General features: G+C 43.2%; 2 protein-coding genes across 2 annotated transcripts in view; one reads left to right on the top strand and one right to left on the bottom strand.

Annotated features, from left to right (window-relative positions):
* Positions 1–24585, top strand: part of GABBR1 (gamma-aminobutyric acid type B receptor subunit 1) — a 68740-nt gene that overhangs the window by 33933 nt on the left and 10222 nt on the right. The window contains exons 6-15 of the mRNA XM_063291384.1: positions 2943–3077; positions 3470–3640; positions 8162–8263; positions 16243–16308; positions 16646–16837; positions 18312–18554; positions 19283–19346; positions 20524–20601; positions 22249–22399; positions 23125–23257. Coding sequence (XP_063147454.1) covers positions 2943–3077; positions 3470–3640; positions 8162–8263; positions 16243–16308; positions 16646–16837; positions 18312–18554; positions 19283–19346; positions 20524–20601; positions 22249–22399; positions 23125–23257 — 1335 coding nt within the window. The remainder of the gene's footprint in view (positions 1–2942; positions 3078–3469; positions 3641–8161; positions 8264–16242; positions 16309–16645; positions 16838–18311; positions 18555–19282; positions 19347–20523; positions 20602–22248; positions 22400–23124; positions 23258–24585) is intronic.
* The window catches only part of RPS5 (ribosomal protein S5), a 52145-nt gene continuing 45935 nt past the window's right edge, over positions 18376–24585 (bottom strand). The window contains exon 7 of the mRNA XM_063291408.1: positions 18376–18387. The gene's annotated coding sequence lies outside the window, so the exon portion shown is untranslated. The remainder of the gene's footprint in view (positions 18388–24585) is intronic.

Genomic DNA, 24585 nt, shown 5'->3' with positions numbered 1-24585 from the left:
AGTTCTTATTCAGTCCTTTGTACTCCTGTTCTTATCTCTACATCTGTTTTTTTATGTTTACCCTGGTAATCAAACTCAGCTGCATTAGAGGAGTTCTTATGCGCTGAGCATCAAAATGTGCCCCAAATAATGAAAGGGAAGAGAAATGGGTGGTGTTGTAAAAATGTGTTCTCCACATGGTTTGAGCCTTCTGGAATATCTTTCAGTCTAAGTACCAACTGGGAACAAGCCATGCCTCTCACCCCTAACTGGAGTAGACTCCTGGCTTTCATCATGAGTACTATAAAGGCCATCGTGGGGTGGGTCCTTATTCCACATGTTGCCATAATTGGACCATGTTTTCCTTCCCACGACTGGGAAATGAATCAAACTCTTTCTGCTCTTTTTTATGGCTTTACTGAAATATTTATCTTTTCACTGCCAGAGGGCCTAGGTGTGCCTGTGGATTGGTGGCCTCACCCTGAGCCTGCTGATGTGGCCCTGATCTGCATATGTGGGCATGATTTCCAAAAGCACCCATCTTGCAAACTTCCCCACTTGCTGCAACTGCTTGCCTTAAAGACTCTTGTGCTGACTTTGGCAACCTGAGTCAGGCCACATGCCCACTTCTGCAAATCTCTCCCTGCCACAGGACCTCTCCACACTCAAGTTGAAATCCCTGTAGCCCTTTCCTTTGCCCAGCTGTCCCCGAGTGTATAAATCAGCCCTTTCCTACTCCATCGCATCCCCATCCCCATCCCATCTTTTCCTTACACACAAAGCAGTATCACCCAGTTGTCCACCATCCTGCTCCATTCCCTTGCATGGAATTTCTGCAAACTTTTTTTTAATTCTCTATTTCCCTCCAACCCTACATAGCCAGTCTCTGCTCGCATCCATTCCTCTACCCATCAGTCTGTCTGGTCGTCTGTCCCTTCTCCCACACACACCTCCCCTCCCTGCCCTGCCTGTTCATTTTTCTCTCTTCCTCCTCCTCTTCTGCTCTCTTGTGCTTCCCAGTCAACCCCCCCATGGTGTTCCCTTTGTTCCCTCCCTATTGAAGCCCGCTCCCTGGTGCTGACAGGTTGCCGTGGCAGCGCCTGCCTGAGGTTTCCATGGAAACTGATCCTCTTTCTTGGGGCGGCGATGCCCTGAATAATTCATCATCCCCTTGCGGTGGAGGCTCACAGCCAGGAGCAGGATGGGGCACATGGGGGGTGTCTGTGTGTGTGTGCGTAGGAAAAAAAAAGTGGAGGATCCTGTGTGGCACATTTGCTTAGAGATACGCACAGCAGGGCAGGGGTCAGATGGAATGTGCAGAGTTAGAGAATAGCTGTATGTGGGCATTAGTTGCATGCTCAACCCTGTTGAAGAACCTTTGGATGGGCAGGATGGCACTTAACAGTAACATTTTTGCATGGCCAGGGGGCACAGTAGATGAAGTGATGGCGCAGGATGGGCAGAGCCAGTGTTTTGTGGTGGAGCTGAATTTTTTTTCATTTGCTTTTTGGTTATGTTAAGCCTGAGTTGGGTGTTTCTCATCTCCATATTTTAGGAAACTGCCACCATTTATTAGCAGCTGCGATTGCAGGTGGCTGTGAGGAATCACAAAAAAGAGTTTCAGGGCTGCATACAGCCCTGGGTCTCAGGTTGCCTACCCTGCCGTAGTGGGAGGTGTTCATTAGCCAACTTGGCACCAACACCCTATGTATTAGTTGGAAAGCCCTCAGATCACCGGAAGTTGAGAAAATGGCCTGGAAGAAGGCAGTGCAAGCCATTTATGAACTGTTGCCCAGAAAGTGACATGGCCCTGCCCACATAGTCACCAGCATCATGCTCAATACAAGGGAGATTTTATCTCTACCTATACTCACCATCAGCCTGAGAAGCTTAGCTGTTATCTCCTGTTACGCCGTACTAGTGGAAATGCAGGGGAAAGACTGGTGGATTGAGTGAACACCTTTGGTCTGCTTCTCCGTGGTGAAAATTCATCCATCATGACTACTCTGGGTTGGCTTTTTTCCCAAGTTTCTTTCTGCATGTTGGCACAGAGGTGGACTGAAGTTGTTTCTGGATCCAAGAAAGGTGGGGCCGAGTCTCTCCAGCTATCCTGCCCACTCCCATTCAAGCCCAGTTCATACTCCAGGGTTGGCATCTTTTTAAACTTGTAAACAAAATTCCAATAAACTACTGACTCCTCACTACTCAGAAGCCTCCTAACCATGTTTTCCTCATCCTAGGCATCTTTCAGACATGTAGACAAGAATTCCCAGAATTCTCAGCAGTGGACGTGCTGGCTGGAAATTCTGGGAGTTGAAGTCCATGTTTCTGGGAGGCACCCAGGTTGGTGAAGACTGTCTAACCTAGTGCCTTCATTGCTCAGGGGCCAGGGGCGTAGGGAGTAGTTATGTGTGTGGCTTTTTGAAAAAGCCATTTCTTTCCTCATGCAACCCCAGTGCAATCCAAGAACTCCGGTCGATCAGCAATGGCGTCATTCCTGGGTCTTGGCAGAGCAGTTGGCAAGTACGTGATATTAATGTTTTTTATGGAGCAAGGATCACAGGAGGACAGTGGTCCATCTGTGAGAGGGAAGTTCATTGGCAAACCAGGTGCTCTACGTTTTTCTCTGCCTACTTGACAAATTACATTCTTTTTCCTCACTTTTCCACCCCATTCTACCTGAATTTCCATGGCCATTTAACTCCTGCTATTACTAATTTTGTCCAAGCATTAATCTTCCACGTCTCTTCTAGTCCTTCTAGTTTGCGACTTTTGTTTGGGCTCGGACTCCATTGATGCCTTTTATACACAGCATCTTGCCTAGCATTTGATATGAAAATAAATGATTAGGAGCAGTTCCCTGGGTTTGACCTGAATTCTGAATGGGGTGCATGCAGGACCATGAGCAGGTTGAGATCCCTAGTGGGGAGGTTTATCCTCTGTCTGTTCCCTACCTCCCACAGTGTGAACCTGGCGTGGCAACCAAATTTCTCTATGAGCTCCTCTACAATGACCCCATCAAGATCATCCTTATGCCTGGCTGCAGCAGCGTTTCCACCTTGGTGGCCGAGGCTGCACGCATGTGGAATCTCATTGTGGTAAGCGTTTCTTGTTTTTGTATATGTGGATGTTATGGGAGAAGCCAGCTCCAATTCAGACCCTGCAAGCTGAAATTTTCAACCCGAAACACATGAGGGAAATGCTTCCAAGTAAAAAGATTCAAAGTGCCTTTCTCTTAACACTGTCTTAGCATAGACCCCATCTTTCCCCATGTATCTGAACGGAGGAAGGTAAAGTAAGTTGGAAGACTCCAGAACCTTGACTGAAGCATCTCTAGAGGGACCACAGGGACAGGTGTCTTTGGTGTTAAGCAGACAGATCTGTTGTATGAAGGGGCCGAAGGGAAATCTTCATCTCAAAGTTAGCCAAGGAATATATGGGCATCTCACCCTTCCTGTCTTTAATCAAATTTCCATTTTCTTCTTTTCAGTTGTCCTATGGCTCCAGTTCGCCAGCCCTTTCCAACCGCCTGCGTTTCCCCACTTTTTTCCGCACGCACCCATCTGCCACACTGCACAATCCCACCCGTGTGCAGCTCTTCAAGAAATGGAGCTGGACTAAGATTGCCACAATACAGCAGACCACCGAGGTGTTTACATCGGTATGGAGCCCAAACCAGAGCTTAGATCTCAGCATAATCTTTCAGCCACTCTGTAACATCCAGCAGACCTTTAAACCTAACCCTGACTATAATCCCTGGTTCCCATCCTAACCACAACAAGTTTACAAGTCTAATAAATTGTCCTTGCAGTCTATATGTACAAAGCCCATTGTTTCTACCTGAGATTCAGGACTGGGCTGATTTCCAAAGAAACCAAGTACAATTCATTGATTAATTACTGCAGTTATATTCCATTTTTTCTTATCGGTGCTCAAGATAATGGACATAGGGTCTCTCATTTTATTGCTATTGCAACAGCCCGGTGAGGTAGGTTAGGCTAAGAGAGAATGCCTGGCCCCATGATTGGGGAATTGAAGGTATATCTCCTCAGTCCAAGATTAGTAATAACTACACTACCTCTGTTTGTAAAGGTAGTCCTCGCTTAACAACCATTCGTTTAGTGATGGTTCAGACTTAGGACAGTGCTGAAAAACCTACTTATGACTGGTCCACACACTTACGACCATCGCGGCATCCCTGCAGTCACATGATCACAATTTGGGTGCTTGGCGACTGGTTCGCATTTATGACTGTCACAGCATCACGTCGTCACATGATTGCCATTTTTGACCTTCCCAGCCAGCCTCTAACAAGCAGAATCAATGGGGAAATGCATGATTTGCTTAACAACTACGAGGTTCGCTTAATGCCCATAGTGATTCGCTTAATGGCTGCCACAAAAAAGGTCATAAAATCGGGTGAGATCTGCTTAATGACTGTTTTGCTTAGCAACCAAAATTCCGGTCCCAATTGTGGTTGTTAAGCAACGATTACCTGTAAATCTCTTCTAAAACTACTTTATTCTAGCTACTTTCCAGAATTTCAAATGATCACTCCATCACCTGCTACCTGATTCTTTTAACCACAGATGATTAAAACTAAGACATTCTTTATGCAGAACATTTGTTCTGGCAACAGATTGTGCCTTTTTCCTATACAAAATCTGCTCCATGCCCCCAGTACTATGATCAACAGTGGAGGGAAGCTGGTTTAGTCCTGAGAGCCATTATGCCCTTGAATGTACCTCTTTACATTTTTCCCTCTCAGTGAATGATGACTATTCATTTCAATGGAGAAAATTAAAAAAACAGTCTGGAGACACAGTTGCAGTGAAGACAAAATCTTTGTTGCATCCTTGACATTATGCCAATCCCCATTGGCCAGAGGATATGCACAGCGATATTTCACATTTATGCAATGGTCTTCAAAATATCTTGGCAGCAGCCTTCCCTTCATAAAAGCCATGATTCTATAATAATTGCCATTCTGCTAGTCACCAATAAAATTAGCCACATCACTCCTATTTCAGGGCATGCTTTCATGACCATCTACTTGTGTCGTTGCTTTAAGTTCCTTCTTTGAGCAACGGAACCTCCCTAGCGTGTGTCTGATACAATCCTCAGTTTCCTCAGAACCTCCACACATACTATTTCATAAAAGACCAAGCAACCAAACAAAAAAACTTCTCCTGTGGTTCCAAAAGAAGAGTTTAAAATGAGCAGGCAGTGTTTGGTGAAATCTGAAAAGAATGGATCTTGAAGAACCTTCTAATGGACCAGAAAGGATTTTCCTTGGCAGCCCTTTCTTATTCTTCTCCTGGTTTTTTGGCCATGTTCTTTTTCGTATTTTGCTGTAGCTCAGCTGATACTTCCTCTTGTTACTGTTTACCACGTGAATCCATACTAAAACATTTCAAATGTGTATAAATTCAGCCCCTAACTCATGTTATCGATGGTGATTGCTTCCATTTATATCCATTATTTTCATTAGATTTGAGTTTCCTAATGTATACTGATATAGGTTATCTACCAGAAGTAACTTTGCAAATCTCAGACTTCAGCAGGCTACTGAATATCCATGTGTATCTCTCTCCCAGCACAAAGACCTTATTCCTGAATTGAATGCACAAGCTTAAGCTTAAGGTCTTCCTCCTTGATTGTCTCTGAAGGAAAACCCAGCTGAAGTTTAATGCCCTCTCTCAGTTTGATGGCACCTCTCTAACTATTATAATCCTAATCTGCCTTTGGGTAGGGCATGACATGTCCTCCGGTATTAATAAACATCTCTTTATCCTACACACAGATGGACAATTTAAAATTCTGGTATGTCTCAGGCATAAAGATCCTTAGAAACTCAAAGAAAGGTTTCCTTCAAAATGTTTAAGATATACTGAAAATTTGCATGATAGGAATGCTTGAAAATGGGTTTGATCCAATGTATGATCTGTGGACAAAAAGAAATACTATCTGAATGAGGATTCCACACACATACACACAGAGTCCCTTCTGTCCCAGAAAATCTGCTCTGGATGTTTGGGGACTCTCCAGAACTGTGGGGGTGGCTTGCGGTTAGAAGGGGAAGCGGCAAAAATTATCCCCTCTCTGTTCTGCTGGCAAGAGCGTTCTGAGCAGAACTTCCTACCTACCTGTAATATAAAAGCTGAAAGTAACTCTATGTTTATGGTGTAATACAGAGAGCCAATTTGATGAAGTGGTTAAGGCACCTGGCTAGAAACTGGGAGACGGTGGGTTCTAGTCCTGCCTGAGGCACAAAGCCAGCTGGATGACCTTGAGCCAGTCCATCTCTCTCAGCCCTAGGAAGAAAGCAATGGCAAGCCACTTCTGAAAAAACCTTGCCAAGAAAACTGCAGGGACTAGTCCAGGCAGTCAAAAACGGACTCGAAGGCACCCCATATCCATGGTGTAATAGCAAGAATGACACTGTAATTCTCCTTCCCCGTTTGAATTTTACAGCCTGACGTTAAACAAATGAGGGGGGATGGGATGGGTTGGGATGGGATGGAAAAAAGGAGGAAATGACAAGAGAAGAAGTAATGATTCTCTTAATATGCTTTCTGCTCTCCCTAGCTGAAAATATATTTCCAGGTCCTTTTTTCCTTATTGAATTTTAATAAATGTCAACTGAGATCTCAGCTGAGGGCTATTTGTCTCAAAGATGTCCTAAGAACAATTATAGCTTCCACTTTCAGACAAGGAAAAAAAAATAACACAAATAGCTCCAAGAAAGAAGAGGAGCATTTTCACCAGCTGTGTTCCAATGTCCATCACATTTATGCAAATGTGAAACCCCAGAATTATTTTTATTTGACCTGTGACAGGCAAGTAGGCTGCAGCCCTCCATCTTTCATGGCGGTACTTTTCCACTAGCACCACTGGGGCTCAGCGATTCTCCTCCTGCCCAAACTTGTCCTTAATCCTTGTCTAATCCCAGTCCATTATCAGAGAAATTAAGAAACTCTTGAGTTCATCAAAGCATCTCTAATTTATGCAGCATGTGACTGGAACAAGCATCGTCTCATGATAGTTGTACATTGTTGGGTGGTGTTATCATTATCATTGTTACTGTTATACCAGAGATACAGTGGAGCACAGAGATCAGCCCTATTAGAGCCACAGTGTATGTCACATTTTTCACATCTTTGAAAAAAATATTTTGAAAGAAAAGCTGCTGCTGGACTCTGATCTCAAACATGCTCCTAATCCCAACTGGGGCTCTTAGGCGATCAATTCCAGTGATTGTGATCATGATCTTAAGTATGCTTGAGTTCATGCCAGATACACAGCCCGGCTAGCCTTAGCTTGTTGCACTCAACTTTTCCTCCATATACCCCTAGTTCTATTTTGCTTCCTGCCTGTGCTTTGCTTCCTCCTTGGTCTTCCCACTTCAATAAGTAGCATCTGGCCATGCAAATGTTCTGTTTACTCATGGAAAGTAGTCCTTTACTTAAAAATAGGTCCTTTCTCATTGGGTCAAAGAGCTTCAACAGGGAAGTAGTGTAGAAAAGGAAAAGGCTTCCTGCCCCACAGAATTGGAGCCCTTTGTGTCTGCGCATCAGAAAGCATGTTTAACTTGAACGGTGATAAAAGAGGCCAAAGTGTGTGACATAATATTTTAAACCATTTATTTTGTATTTGTTCACCATGATAACAAAAATCAAAGAAACGCTGGGAGCTGTATAATGCAAAACAAGAGCCTGCTTCTGAGATTTGACTAGGTATTTCTGCACAGCCACAGGAGTGGTGTCTCTTGACAGTGTAGAAACCGAAATTCTGAAGATCTGTTTTCTGCAGGATAGCAAATGCTAATTTTATAAGCATAGAACTTACATTTCTATTTCCATGGTTTTTAACCTAGCCCTTGAGTATGCATGCAGTGAATTTATGCATTGTGCTAGGCTTTATTTGTATAATTATATTTTATTGACCAAGCGATAACTGGGCTGGGTTTCTACACCACACTAACCCATAAATCATGGCTTGCAAACCAGAATGACTAGATTCACACAGCCTGCTGAAATGTACTGTGATTTGTTTGGGTTTGGCTTAGTGTGATGTGCAAACTCAGAATATATCACCCTATCTTAATGTACCTTCTGAAGTACAGCTTTATCTGGGTCCTTACTTCTTCATGGTTATGATGCCTCCTTCTGTATTCCCACAGACTTTGGATGATCTGGAAGAGCGAGTCAAAGAGGCTGGCATTGAAATAACTTTTCGCCAGAGTTTCTTCTCTGATCCTGCTGTGCCTGTCAAGAATCTCAAGGTGATTGCAGTGTGCCTGACTTTGAGCAGTCAAGGGAGGGGCATTTTTTGGCAGGTTGAGGCCCAGGATGCCTTCAAGCAGCCTTCCCAACCCACCATCTTTCACATGTATAGGGATTAAGCTTCCAAAACAGCCAGGGAGTATGTTAGAGAAGATTGCCCTTCATCCCCAATCTGCAGCGACTGCACGGATGAAATTTGACAACAAAATAATAGGATTTTGGCAGAGTTGTCATGAGGCATTTTTTCCTGCAGATTGAAGGGCAACATGGATGCACTAAGCCTTTAAAAAAGAATTTCCTACAAAACATGGGCCAAACATATTTGACCCTGTTCCCCTGTAACATGTCAATACTGGGGTTAAAAAGAGGTTAATTCTACACAGGTAAATGACTCTAGTGAATAAATGGTTATTATATGTAGCCTTGTTCTTTAGAAGTGAACCCACTTATACGTGAACTGTATATGATTGATTAAGTGCCATTAAATTGGTGTTGAACCTTAGCAAATACATAGACCTTGTCCAAGATGATCTATCCTCAACCTGGCCCATCAAGTCTCCCAACAATGCACCCATTGCTGCTGTAATTGAGTCTATCCATCTTGTTGCTGGTCATCTTCTCTTTCCTTCCACTTTTCCCAGCATTATAGACTTATCAAGGGAGCTGAGTGTGTCCAAAATATGATAATTTGAATCTGGTCATTTATCCCTTGAGTGAGAACTCTGGGTTGATTTGTTCTATGATCCATTTGTTTGTTTTTTTGGCTATCAGTGATATTTGCAGGAGTCTTCTCCAACACCAGAGTTCAAAATCATCAATACCCTTTCTACATTTGGCTTCTTCAGCGTTCAACTTTTGCTGCCCTAGAATATCACAGGGAAGACCATTGCCTGTGTAATTCTGATCTTTGCAGGTATAGATACATCACACCATTTGAATATCTTTTCCAAAGATTGCTACTCTCCCAAACGCTAGACGGTGACATCGTATTTCTTGATTGTTGGTTCCTTTACTATTGATAGTCAATCCTGAAAGGTAGAACTATCCACTACTTCATTATCAATTCATTGTCATTTCTGAGGCTGACTGCTGTGCCTGCTGTCATTAGTTTGGTCTTCTTTATATTTAAGCCTAGCCCCATTTTTTCACTGTGCTTCTTGACTTGCATTACTAGAGCTTGCAGATCATTTATATTTTCAGCTATCAAAGTAATGTTATTAGCATGGCACAAGTTATTGATGTATCTTCCTCCAGTTTAAAACCACACTCATATTCCAATCCAGCTTGCCTCAGTATACTGTATATTCTGCATATCGATTGAATAAATAAGGGGAGGGTATAAAGCCATGTCTCACTCTTTTGCTAACCTGGAGCCCGTCTGTTTTGCCACATTCCATTCAGATTATGGTTTCTTGACAAAGATGTTCTGGGGTTCCCATATTTCTAAGCACATTCCACATTTTGACATGATCATCACAAAGCCCTTTCTGTAATCAGTATCTATTGACTTATTTTGCTATTCTTTGGCTTTCTCGACTATCCAGTACGGATCAGCCATAGTGTCTTGTGTTCCTTGACCTTTTCTAAAGCCAGCTTGAACATCTGGCATCTCCCTTTCCATGCAGGGCTCTAACCTGCATTGGACGTTCCTAAGCATTATTTTGCTAACATATGAAATTAAGGACATTGTGCAATATTTTGCATTTTCTGTTAAGTCTCCTTTCTTTGTTAGTAGTATGTGGATTGACCTCTTCCAATCTTTTGGCACCTGTATCATTCTCCAAATTTGCTGGCAGAGTTTGGTTAGAACCTTTACTGATTCTTTTTCTGTTGCTTGCCATATTTCTATAGATACTGTAACCTTCCAACTTGGAAAGGACCTGAATGCTAATCTAACCCCATATTTTAGTACAAGAGGTTCCTGTAAATAGGGAATATCTTTTAAGGTATCGTGGATGTTGACATCTCTACAGAATTTTAGTATACTTCTTCCATCTCTGTTTGATCTTTGAATCAGCTATTGTCTATCCATTCAACATACCAGTTTGAACCTCATTCTCAATTTGGAGATCGTTTAAAAGATCTCGTTTCCATCTTAAATTCTTTTTTTACAGGTCTTGTTGTTATATTGCTTGTTATCTCTTCTTACAGCTCTCTGAAATTGTTTTTTAAGTTCCTTCCTAACTTGTTTGACTTTCTTGGCTTTGATATCTCTGCTTGGCAATTTTCACAGTTTGCATTCTTCTGTTTGCTCCAGTTAGCTTTCTTCTGTTTCTTGGTCTTTGGCAATCTCTCTGCACATTCATCCATAACAACTTATTTCATCTCATTCCACAGTTCCTCTAATTCCCTGTCAAGGAGGTTCAGGACTTCAAAGTCATTCTTATTGTTCTCCTTGAAAATGATGGGTACTGTATATGATGCTCAAGATCCTATCATGCAAACCGGATAGCTTCCTTCTTCTGCCTTAGTTTGGCTAGAAGCTTGCACGTGAACAGCTTGTGATCTGCTCCAGAGTCAGCCTCTGGCCATGTCTTTGCTGCTACAACTGAGCTCTTCCATCTCCTTGTACCAATAATATAGTCAATTTGACTTCTGTGGGATGTCCATGTATATACAGTAGGTGTCAGTTTGGTTGTTTGAACACAGTGTTAGCAATGAAGAAATAATTGAATTGGCAGAAACTGATAACTCAGTCTCCATTTCTGTTTCCCAGACTATTATGTCCAAGTCTGATTTCTTCCTTACTATTTCTGACCTTGGCATTCCGGTCTCCAACCATAAGCAGCACATTTTACTTGTACATTGTGTTGATTTCAGACTGAACTTGACCATAACACTTGTCAACCTCCTCTTCTTCTGCAACAATGGCTGGAGCATAAGCTTGGATGATCATCATTTTAAAAGATTGTCGGCAAAGTCTAATTGATATCATTTGGTAATTGACCACATTGTACCCAAGTACTACCTTTGTTATATCCTTCCTAACTATGAAAATAACACTGTTCCTTCTTTGTTTTTTATGCCTGAGTGGTAAGCAGTATGATTTTCTGGAAGTATCCAATTCTAGTTCATTTCAATTTGCTGGTGCCTTCGATATCAGTGCATAGTTGATTCCTTTCATATTTCACTGGGTAGAGCTTTCTCATGTTCATGCTTCCTGTGTTCCAGGTTCCCACAGTAATTCTGTATTTGCAGCTTCAGATTCCCTTTTCCTGGATGGCCACATCAGCAACCGGGCACCCCAAAGGCTTTAAACATGCTGCATCCTAAACACCATTAGTACTCTGAAAGGTCCTTGTCTCTTCCCCAGTATCGCATTAAGTGCCATCTGACCTGTGGGGCCCATCATCCAGCACCATGTCATCAATCACTTTATCTTGTCTGTCTGTGTGGTCTTCTTGATAAGATGCAGGAGTGGTTTACCACTGCCTTCTCCTGTGCGGTATGAAATGATACCTTTGACATTGTCATCAAAGCGATCATCCACTTCTGGCGCCTTCCTTTGTCGCTGCTGCATTCGAAGTGCCTGCATTCTGAGATGATCGTCATGCCTTAGGGGACCCTGTAGGGCTTATATACTCTTGGCTACGCTCCTGGTATACTTCACTTATCCCTCCCAGGACCACCACCACCCATACCCATACCAAGATAAGACACCATAACAGGACTTGTGGGGGGGCAGCTATAGCGTATATAGGATTCTTATGATTTTAGCATGTATGTTGGAGTCATCAGAGGATGTCTGGGCGGGTGGGGTCAGTCCCCTGCATGGATGTAGTGTAATGTCCTCCTTCATCCATCTAGGAGGCCGCAAAGCCACACTACTTGCTCTTCTACTGATGTGGCTCTCAGGACTTGTTCCTAAGATCCAGGAGTTGGTCATAGGCCTTCATGCAGATGTCCACAAGCAGTACTTGGGTCTCAAGAGGCAGAGTGTTGGGAGTGGTGCAAGCAGCCCGTATCCAGCACGTCTCAGGTGTCCGCTGTATAGGTGAGCTCATGGCTTCAGGGACCTTGCTTACAAAATTGCCATTTAAGAGTACAGTCTTGAGGTCAAATGGCCCAGGCTCAGATCTGAAGGGCTGGTTTTAATATTTACAGTTCTTTAAATATTGAAAATGGACCACGTTACTGGTAGACTCCATGCCTGTGTTAGGTGCTTGTAGTTGGCTTTGGAAACTTACCAACAGGTTGTCTAAGACTGGTTAGATTAGCAGAAAATAGAGATGGGGAGAAGGCACTGAAATTCTGTCTGATGGGCTACCTGCTAACCTACCCCCTACATTTGTTGGGATCAAAGATGTTTTTTTTAACTGATGCACTTTGATTGGGCGGCTGCAAGTATGTTTGCTGTGCTGTGTGAAAATAATCTCATACAGGCTGAATCACGTTTTCAAGTGCTGCTTATCTCCCGATTTTGGAATTTGAAGTTTGAATGGAATGCCTGGCAACTTATGCAGCCTCTCTGAGAGGCCATTGTCCAGAAAATCTGGGTTTGCATGTTAAAGGAATCAGAGAGTCTGGAAGGGACCTAGGATGTCATCAAGTCCAACCACCTGCACACTGCAGGATTCACTACACCATCCCTGATAGATGACTATCCAGTCTCTGTCTGAAAACCTCAAGCAAAGGGGAAGAAATCATTTCCTGCAGTAACCTCTTCCACTGACTGACCACTCTTACTGCCAGTAAGTGCTTCCTAATGAACTATGAGAGCCAGTTTGGTGTTGTGGTCAAGGCACCAGGCTGGAAACTGGGAGACCGGGAGTTCTAGTCCCACATAGGCACAAAGCCAGCTGGGTGACCTTGGGCCAGTCCCTGTCGCTCAGCCCTAGGAAGGAGGCAATGGCAAACCACTTCTGAAAAACCTTGCCAAGAAAACTGCAGGGACTTGTCCAGGCAGTCGCCAGGAGTTAAGATTGACTTGAAGGCACCAAAAGAAAAAAGAAAAGAAAATGGCCATCTGTATCTACATCCTTGACGTTTCATCCCATTAATTCTAGTCTTATCCTCTGGAGGAGGTGAAAGTAAGTCCAAACCCTCTACAGCAGGGCTTCTCAATCTTGGCAACTTTAAGATGTGTGGACTTCAACTCCCAGAATTCCCCAGCCAGCATGGTTGGCTGGGGAATTCTGGGAGTTGAAGTCTACACAACTTAAAGTTGCCAAGGTTGAGAAGCCCTGCTTTACTATCATGTCCCTTCTCAGCCTTCTCTTCTGCAAGCTAAACATACCCAGGTCTTTTAGCCGTTCCTCGTAGGACTTGGTTTCCAGTGCTTTCACCATCTCGGTAGCCCTTCTCTGGACCTGCTCCAATTTATCAGTGTCCTTTTGAATGCTCTTCCAGATGTTGTTGGCCTTCTTTGCAGCTGTGTTAATCAATCTGGGGAACTTGCATAGGGTTGACCACTGAACGAGAAATCCCTTTATGACCTTTTCGCCTCTGTTAACCTTTCTAGACAGAACAAGCAAGGCCCTTCCCTGGCCAGCCCTTCCCTGGCCAGCAGCCAGCAGCACAACTTCAACCCTCCCCAGGTCATAATTGCTTTGTGTTCCCAGACATGACAGATCCATCACAGCCAGCTTAGCCGCCTGCTGAGAGAGATAAAAGCTGTCACTGAACTTTTCTTGTCCTGATGGCAGCTGCCAATCCCTGAACTAAAGGATGGGCAGCCCCTCATCCTTCTGACTGTTGCTGCTCAGGAAAGAGCTGATGCCACTGGAATGAATGCACCAAATACCATCTCAGTGGCAGTACTTAGCTTTTTCATGGATTCTTTAAAAAGCAGGGCAAAGTTGTGATAAACATCTGCTGGTAGCACTCAGATCATTGTGACCGGTCTCCTTTCCTAAGGGGAAGAGAGATTGCCTTCACTGCTATGGAAAGAAATAAGTTTATGCCCCACTCAGTTTTGTGGGACAGGGTCTCCCTTCCACTCTAGGCACCACAGCACCTTTTCCCCACTTACTGGAAGCCAACGGGGCCAGAAAACATGGGCCCTGGGCCTCTCTCCTCTTTTCCTAGAGTGGGCTAGTTGCAACAGGTATTTCCCACGTCTCAAAATCCAATGGCCCAGTTCAACGGCGTGTATTAATAATTAATGGCTCAGAACAACAGGTTTGCCAGGCCTGGCTCTGCCATAAAGAAAACAAGAGGCTAGGGGCAGGTTTCCCCGAGCGCCTTGTCTGCTTCAGAAACGCAGAATTCCCAGCTAAGCTGTTCTGACACAGAATACACCGCCTGATTAACAGTAAGTTCAGGACAGACAAAGGGAAGGGACGTCTCCACGCAATGAATAATTAAGTCAGGAATACGTGCCTCAAATGTACAGTGACCAGCACCGCTGGCTTGCATGGCTTTTTGAGAAGTCTGAACAAATTAGCCACAGCAGCTGATTAAGATCCAGGAGCAGAGGCAGGGCCGGCAGAAAGGAAAGGTGGGCTTGGCCCCCTGGGGGGAGACCACGCTCCGCATGAAGAGTCCTCTGGCCGTGGTGGTGTTCCTCATTGTTTTTCACCCCTTCTGAGTTTGCAGGCAAGGATGAGAGTGGGGAAGGAGAAAGCACCCTTTTTCCGTTGTTTTCAGGCTCCCCCCGGGCAGCACTACTGGCTCAGTATAGGGAAAGGAAAGAAGTAAATAAGCAGTGGAGACAGAAGGAAGAAGGAGGTGAACCCAACCCACCAAGGGCCTCTTGGACAAGGACCAGGTGCCTGGGCAAGGGAGAAGGAATGGCAATCCTTCAGGTTCTCAGAGTCTTGCCCAGGTGGATCTTGGCTTTGATCCAGCCAACCAGTTCTTATGTCCTGCAGCCTCCTCCCCCAACCTGGAGCCTTTGAGATAGGACATTCTTCACCTTCTGTTGGCCGTAGTGGCTGAGGATTATGGTAGTTAGGACCCAGCCACAAAGGACAATGACACTGAGTTGGGGAGGGCTGGCGTGTAGTTTGATTCTGCGGGGTTTGAGTTATTCCTTTACTAACTGTTCTTCTACCCATTGAAGAGAATCTCTGTAGCTCGGGGTTGAACTGTGGAGTCCTTGGTGCCCTCTGAGCTTGGTTGTTGGCTTGCAGACGTTTCATTGCCCAGCTAGGCAACACCTTCAGTGCGAGCAGGGACTGGGGTGGAGAGCAAACCCCACTCCCTTCTCACACTGACGATGTTGCCTATCCAGGCAATGAAATGTCTGCAGGAAAAAACCAAGCTCAGAGGGCACCAAGGACTCCACAGTTCTTCTAACCACCGGAACTTGGAAACTTCAGTGCCCGTCTGCCTGTCTATCAGTGTATGGACCAACATAATAAAAAAGAGTAATAATGGCTTCTGGAAGTCTTGTCAAAATAACATTGTCTCCCAATAAAGTAATGCGAAACACATTTCCATCTACCCATTTAGGCTAATTGAAAGTAGAAACTGTGGTTGCAGATGCACTCCCCATACGTAGATGTGATCTTTCTCTCTGCGCACATGAAAGGAACAAAATGGTGCTTGTGTTATGAGGCTCATGATGTAATTGCAGTTGTCCGTGCACGGGAGCGTGCCTGTGTGCTTGCAGTACACCTGCGGAAATATTTCTGTCCTTGACTAGCTGATCGGCGGGTTAAATTTTGTGTCTGGGTTTGGGAATGGATGCTCCTGGGTGAGGCGTCTAAACTTGAAAGGGTGAGCTTTGCAACTGTGGGAAGGGCAAACGGGGAATGTCTTTCCATGCGCTTTTCTAAAAGCTGTAAGGGAGGGCATTTGTATAGTTCCATTCTATTTAACTGAAGCATGGTATAAGCAATTGAGTATGTTGGATCGTAATGAGTATAAACAGAAATAGAGTTATGTATGTACGTATGTATGGATTCTCTCTCTCTCTCTCTCTCTCTCTCTCTCCATGAAAGTGTGTGTCTTTCCTCCCATCGGTATAATTCATATCTAGGCTTGTCTCTGTGGCAAAGTCTTCAGGTCACCTGATTCCATTTTCCCTTTTCAGCGCCAGGATGCTCGCATCATTGTTGGGCTGTTTTACGAGACTGAGGCACGAAAGGTTTTCTGTGAGGTGGGTACGTGGAGTCCTGTGTGCGAACCCGAGAACGCAGAGGGAATATTGTCTTAACTCCATTCTGCTTGTGATTCTGGAAACTTGGCATTAGCAGGAACGATGATGGCACTGTTGCATGCCTCGTGCTCTGGGGCTGCTGCGTGCGCTCGGCTTTGTTACTTTCCAGTGCTTAGTGCGTAACAATCCCCCCGAGCTTTCTCCCACCCACCCAGCCACCCACCTGTATGTATTCAGTGCAACCCTTTCAGTCGTGATGTGACCTCATACTGCTGGGAAGCGTGGCTTCCTCCTTGCGAGTTAACCTCTTTTATTCCTCCTTTGTGAATGGTGGCAGGTATACAAGGAGCGCTTGTTTGGGAAGAAATATGTCTGGTTCCTGATTGGCTGGTATGCTGATAACTGGTTTCGCATCAAGGACGCAAACATTAACTGCACGGAGGAAGAGATGAGGGAGGCAGTGGAGGGACACATCACCACCGAGATTGTCATGCTGAACCCAGAAAACACCCGCAGCATCTCTAACATGGTGAGGAAGAGCCGCAACAGGGGAGGAACCCGGCCGTGTCTTTCTGACATGACAGCCCTGCTCGTCTGTGGCAGCCAAGATCAGGAGGAATCTGATCGCATCTCTGCAGACGAACACGTTTTGTTAAAAGGCATAACCCCCTGGTTTTCCCCCCTCTTTCTTCTCCCCCACCTCATCCCATTGGGGGAGATGGGCAGCGATATAAATTTAATAAATAAATAAATAAAACAAAAAATAGACCTTGCATCTGTTTTGCCACCCTGTGCGTTTGATGAAGTGAGCTGTAATTCAAAAATTACAGCCCACCAGACTCCTCCTGTTTTTTAAAATGGACTTGCAAGTTTATCTGGGAGCCACATTCCTTGGTCTGGAAGTATTTACTCTACAGATGGATTGGCAGGGTAAGAAATGTGCTGCAGCCAGTGGCGCTTATTTGAGTAATTACATGTAAAATAATTACATATTTCCTTTTATTACAGATCATTAGACAAAATTATATACATTGGCAGAAGAGATTTTTTTATAGTATTCCAGCTAAGCCAAAGTGTTTTTTTTAAAAGACGCTCCCTGATTTTATTAAAAAGAAAACAAGATTGTTTCATGAAACATTCCTTCCTGTTTAAAAAAGAGCTGATTCACTAGATCAATTAATACTTCTAATTCAGTTAAAGTTAGACTCCAGAGCTTTCTTTTGGATAACTGAAAAGCTATTAATTTCTCTAATAAAACTAATTCCCCTGTCTAAGAAACCTTACAATCTTTTGCATTCAATAATGAAACAAACTACAATGAATCTTTGAGTCAATATTATTCTCAAACTTTGACAGTAAGATTTCTGTTTTTAATCAGTCTGTAAACCATTTAACCAAAATAAGGTAAACTCAAAGCTGTGTACAATAAAAATTAAATAAAATAAACGTTAAAAAATACAAAGCAGCATAATAAAAATAATATTCTAGAATTAAATCATGCAAACAATTTTTTAAAAAGGTAACCCACTAGAGATCTAAATGGAATAATGCACTCAGGCAGAACAGCCTGGATAAAGAGGCAAGTTTTTAAAAGTACCAAAACCACAGTAGAGTTATGTTATCTAAGAATGCTATTTTTAAAAAAAAATTATCCCACCTTTATTATTTTTATAAATAACACAAGGTGGCGAACATACCTAATACCCCTTCCCCCTCCTGTTTTCCCCACAACAACAACCCTGTGAGGTGAGTTGGGGTGAGAGAGAGGGACTGGCCCAAGGTCACCGAGACGGCTTTCATGCCTAAGATCAGACTAGAACTCACAGCCTCCTGGTTTCTAGCCCAGCACCAAAATATTCTTAATCTGAAAATACTAAACCTTGTTTATTTATAAATGTTGTATCTCAGTTTTGGCTATTCCTTTTTGTTTATTAAAACAATCCCAGTAATTATCAATGAATTCTGCATTAAGAGAAAATGTTATTTTTTTTGGCCCCCTCCAGACATCACAGGAATTCATTGAGAAACTGACAAAGCGTGTAGAGAAATCTCCAGAAGAGACAGGGGGTTTCCAGGAAGCCCCGTTGGCTTATGATGCCATCTGGGCACTGGCTCTTGCATTGAACAAGACCTCAGCTGAGCTGGTAAAGAAGGGGCTACGTCTTGAAGACTTCAATTACAACAACCGGACCATTACAGATGAGATCTACCGGGCCCTCAACTCTTCAGCCTTTGAGGGAGTCTCGGTGAGTGGTCCCTTGAAGCTGATCTCCTGAAGGCAGGAAATCTGGTGTACAGAACATTCAAGCTCTAGCTATACGCAAGTCTGTTAAAATTCTGAGCCATGAAGTAAGGTTAATTTGAATTAGATAAAAAAAAATCCTGCATTCTCATTCCAAGCCTATTTGAAATTTAGAGCCTTTTGTTTTGGGGGTGGTAGTAATAGGGTGCCAAGAAACACTGATGGTAGGAAAAAAAGAAATATATAAAGAAGTATTAGTACAGAGCATATAATAAGGAAAAGATCATGAAAGATCAGAGATCAAAGATAGGTGTCCCAGTTCAGGAACAAAAACTACTCATTCTGTCTGTGACCTTTCTCTGAGATTGCATGTACATTTTCAGATATTTCTTCATAACAATGAGGACTTGGTCCTTGAACTATTTGTCTCATATTTTTGAAAACGGAGATTCTCAGAAACCTTCTCTGCCCTGGAATTTTTCAGACACAAGATAGAAATATTGCTTGAATGGAACTGTAGAACATAGAGCCAAGATGACTCAGGTTATTAATTTCACATCCTTCTGCAGTACTGCCACATTTCACCTCTGAAACTTCTTCTCAAGAGAGAAACAACCATTCTTTCACTTACTGTTGGGATCCAGTGCTCTTCAAGAAGTAGCATTGGCAAGAGATCCAAGCCAGGTTGCCACCATGGGGCACTCTCTTAATACGATTTCCTTCACTCCCCAGGGACATGTGGTCTTTGATGCCAGTGGCTCTCGGATGGCTTGGACCCTCATTGAGCAGCTTCAGGGTGAGCAAGAGTCCTTGGGATACTCTATGCCAAGGGTTTTCCCATTTATTGCAACATCAAGCTCACTCACACGCCACATGAAACAGCTGCCAAATCATTGCACTCACATCATTTCTGCCCTTTTATCCTCTTTTTTCCTTCTAATACACATAGATATGCTGTAATTTCTATTTTGGATTTTTTTTTTTACTGTGTGGCAACCATGCAAGGTTACAGTTTGTCTTGCTAGGAGTGGTTTTAATTTGTAGAGTTAGTTTTGCTGCTCGCCCCTCCCTCCGCCTTCTTTTGCTATTGATTTAGGTGTGTGCTGATAACACCATAGTGTAACTTATATCACTGGGGGTTTAACCTTTACCTTTATTTTAAATGGTGGGGAAGTGATTTTCCTCTACAGTATGTCAGTGTTTCTCAACCTAGGCAACTTTGAGATGTCTGGACTTCAACCCCCAGAATTCTGGGAGTTGAAGTCCAGACGTCTCAAAGTTGCCTAGGTTGAGAAACACTGCTCTATGTTCTTTGTTCCTGCACTGTTGCCCAAATCTCTGGAAATCCCACCATTTGAATAAATAAACACAATGCACACACACCCCTGAAATGGACTTCTGTTGCAGCACAGCTGTACATCCCATTTAAGAGATTTTGTGAAGAAACAGCAAAGTCAGAAGTGCCAGCACCTTCCAGGGAATTATTGGTCTCCCGAATATTTGAAGGGAACAGAAGGCTACAATTATGCTCTCGCCATTACAGTGTTTGAGATTATAGCTCATAGAAATATACTGCTGTGACTACGCTCTAAAACAAGTGCTTGCGGTTAAGAGCACCAGAGATTGTGAATCATACTACTTGCTTGGGAGCAACGCCATTTCTTGCCCATGTTACTCAAAGCTATATAATACCCCACTGAGGGCAAGGAATTATTCAACATTACAGTGATCAGCACTACACAATAAATACTGTATAATTATGTAGAAATGTTCAATTTTGCATAATTATATAGCATTTATTTTACCACATTTCCTTTTATAAAGAGGCAATCAGGTGTTGCTATGCTATTGCTATTTTTTTAAAGATTCGGTTCCAGCATTCAGACAGCTTAAAAACTGGTCCAATATCTTATCTTTCCATAAATCCATGACTTGATACTTCTATTGTCTAGAATACTTCTCTCTGCCAACAGATGGTGTCTATAAGAAGATTGGCTATTATGACAGCACCAAGGATAACCTCTCCTGGTATAACAATGAAAAGTGGATTGGTAAGAGACTGAAAGATGTTCATTTTGAGTAGGAGTGTGCAAAATGTTTTGAGCTCAAAATGTTTCAAGTGTTCTGAGCTTAAAATAAAATAATATTGTTTTGTTCCGAACTCAGAACAAAAGCTAACCATTCTGAGCAATGTTGTTTTGAGTGTTTTGGTTATAGAAGTAAATACTAAAATACAGGAAATCAGAAGACGCTTAATCCTTGGGAGAAGAGCAATGACCAATCTCGATAAAATAGTCAAGAGCAGAGACATCACACTGACAACAAAGGTCCGCATAGTTAAAGCAATGGTGTTCCCCGTAGTAACATATGGCTGTGAGAGCTGGACCATAAGGAAGGCTGAGAGAAGGAAGATCAATGCTTTTGAACTGTGGTGTTGGAGGAAAATTCTGAGAGTGCCTTGGACTGCCAGAAGATCAAACCAGTCCATCCTTCAGGAAATAAAGCCAGACTGCTCACTTGATATTAAAGGCAAAACTGAAATACTTTGGCCACATAATGAGAAGACAGGACACCCTGGAGAAGATGCTGATGCTAGGGAGAGTGGAGGGCAAAAGGAAGAGGGGCCGACCAAGGGCAAGGTGGATGGATGATATTCTAGAGGTGACGGACTCGTCCCTGGGGGAGCTGGGGGTGTTGACGACCGACAGGAAGCTCTGGCGTGGGCTGGTCCATGAAGTCACGAAGAGTCGGAAGCGACTAAACGAATAAACAACAAAAACTAAAATACTGCTCCAACCCTGAAGCTGGCTATTTCAAGTGTTCCAAAGCCAAAAGAAGTTGTACATTCCAAGAGTTTTATTCTGAGGTCAGGTGTCGAGACAAAATCCTGAAGTTGTTCCAAGTTTTGTTCCGCTGAAACACAGCCAACCCAGTCATTTCAACAGAACGTTTCAAGTAAGCCAGTGTAAGGCATTTTCGGTTACTTAAAAATACAGTCCAACTCCTTCCAACTTATCTGAGGATCTGAAATTCTAGGGACTTTAACTGGTGAGTCAGAGTCACTGATAGTGGAACTGTATGGTAAGGAAATAAACAAGCAGACAGATATGAGTGAAGTCCCAATGCATATTTGGGGCTAAAGATGGACTTTAGATTTGAAAAGGTGAAACCTAGCAGCCTAGAGATTTCTCTGAGGCCTAAAAATGTTCTCATCTCAGATCTAAACATTCTGGGCGTATCTGTATTGATTTAGATAATAATTCACCTCAGGAACAACGTATTAAGATAAAGAGTATATTCTTCACAGTGATGGACAGAGGAACATATTATAAAGGGTAAGAAAGGGGTCAGATGAATTTGAAATTTTAGAGCTTTCCAGTTCCTCGTATGTATAGGGTTAATTTCCATGACCATTTTTATATGATGAAGCTAGCAAGTACCATTTGTCAGATACTGTATGAATTCCATAATTCAGTATTCAATGTCTGCCAAGATATGCACCTTGGGAAATGCTTTGTATATGGGTTGAGTCAGGAGGAACTGCTTAGCCTCAGGCAATGCATCTTTGAAGGTATTCAGGTTAGTCACCATATAGAAACATCCCTGCACATGGTGAGTCTTTGTGGATCTTCCTGGTGGAAAAGAGTACGATATGAATAGATTCCTGAATTCCTTTCTTCCCATATCCACCACTGCAGGTGGTGTCCCACCAGCGGACTATACAAAGGTCATCATCACCTTCCGGTACCTCTCCCAGAAGCTCTTCATTTCTGTTTCGGTGCTCTCAAGCCTTGGTATCCTACTGGCCATCATTTGCTTGGCCTTCAACATCTACAATGGGCATGTCAGGTGCGTGATACTTAATACATCCGGCCTCTTTTGCTAAATGAAAATTTGTAGTTCAATAGTAGATCACATACTTTGCATTCACAGTCCCTAAGCTTCATTCCCAACATATCCAATTAGGTCTGGAAATATTGGATTCTGAAACATGGGAGAACCATTGCCAGTCAGCACAGATCAGTTGTGAGGAACCTGTAGCAGTCTAGATATTGTCACATTTTAGTGCTCATCATCGGACACCTTCCAGATATGTTGGGATTTCAATTCCCAGAATTCCCTGCCAGCATAGCACAAGTTGCAGTACCTGAACAACCAGAAGATATCATGTAAGAGACAGCTGGTATAGGGAATACCAAGTCAGACTAAAATCTGACCCTCTAAGGTAACTTCTTACATTCCTACCTGAGATAGTATTGAGGGGCATATTCGCCTGAAAAGGGTCAAAAGGCACTGAGCATTTGCTTATCTCACTTAAGAATGGCGAGGCTCTTTGAGGATCCAATTCAATGATTCAAATTCCTAAATTAGATCAATTTTTCAAATCAAATTGAATCAGCAGTTGAATCTGACTGCTTTAAAATCTGGTTATTTAAAATGGATTCTGTCTGGTTTGGACAGCTATAATACCTTATTTTGTTGTTGTAATAATTTGGAAGCAGAGAGCTGGTGTGTTGAGTCCCTCATATGCCAGATTCCATTTGGACGTTGACAGTGTCCTCCTTTTTTTACAGATACATCCAGAACTCTCAGCCATATCTCAACAATATGACGGCTGTGGGCTGTGCACTGGCCCAGGCAGCCGTCTTTCCGCTTGGATTGGATGGCCTTCACATCAGCAGAGACCTCTTCCCTTTCGTTTGCCAGGTACATTATGACTGTTCTAAAGGTTTGGGGAACATCCCAGTGGTTTAATAGCTAAACAAGGAGTAGGAAACCTGAGGCCCCCACATGCCATTGAACTATATTTCCCAGCAAACTTAACCAACATGCATAATGGTAAAAGATGCTGGGAGTTACAATTCGGCAATTTCTGGAGAACCACAGTTACAAGCCCTGGGTTAGACATGTACCCAAGGGCAATTTCTGACTTTTTTCTTCCTTCTCTGGATTTCCTGCAATAAACTACAGCTGGGCCAAATGTCTTTTAAGGTCCCCTCCACCTCTAAGCGCATTTCAGAACTGAGAGCTACCGTGGAAATCAATGGATAAAGTTCAGAACTGGAACATTTTTGTATCCAGGCACCAACATATCTACTCCCATATCACTGCCCCCAAAAGTTGAAGGAATACCCTAATTAGGGTCTGTGTGTAGGAAAAATGTAATCAGTGCCAGGTTTTGAGGGGATGGTGTTAGGAGGCTAACCTTTGCTCAACCCGAATTGTGTTTTTTAAGGGAAATATTGGAGTGGGAATTCACGCTCATTGGATCTCATCCCACATGTTGTCTTAACAGTGGGACAATACTGCATTGCTGTTGTAAATTTTTTTATTTTAAACACAGGCCTCCAACTCACAATATGGTGATATTACTGATTACTAGAGGCAGAAAAAACCTGATTGGGTACTGATTCTTAAAACATCTGTATGCTGTTGATCTATGCTGGGTAGACGATAGTATTAAAGCCTTCACCGGAGCCCCTGTGGAAGTTGTGACACAAAAAGCAGATAGAAACCTTTGCCACGGCCTTCAGTGAGAACTGTGGCATTACAGTTTGTAGAACCTTCCAAGTTTAATTAAAAGTATGCTAATATTCTTTGAAAGACGGTCGAATTATGAGAATAGGCTCATATTCTCAGTGCTGTGTGAACCCAAGGATAACATTGCCAGATCGTTGTGTGCAAATTTATTTTATTTGATCAAACACAGTAGATTTTCGGTCATAGCATTTCTAACCCGCCATATAGCGACGAAGGAACTCAGCTGAACTGGGATGCAAATAGCAGGGCTGTTTTTTAAAAAACACACACACACATTTTTAAACTGTTCAATCACGTTTTTCAAATGAGAGAAGAGTGTTAGAAAACGCATCAACCCTCTGTGGGAGGCTGTAGATACCTCGTGGGAAAGTCCCAGATTCTCTCGGCGCTTTAGAGAGCTGTATTTGATTGTCTGCAGCCCACCTGCAGGTTCCCTCTTCCAACCACAACAAGGTAAACTTTACGGCTTGGCATGAGCCTTTTAACGTCTTGGC

This window comes from Candoia aspera, chromosome 2 (genome assembly GCF_035149785.1).
Source record: "Candoia aspera isolate rCanAsp1 chromosome 2, rCanAsp1.hap2, whole genome shotgun sequence".
Lineage (NCBI taxonomy): Eukaryota > Metazoa > Chordata > Lepidosauria > Squamata > Boidae > Candoia > Candoia aspera.
This window is presented reverse-complemented; position numbering and strand designations above follow the sequence as displayed.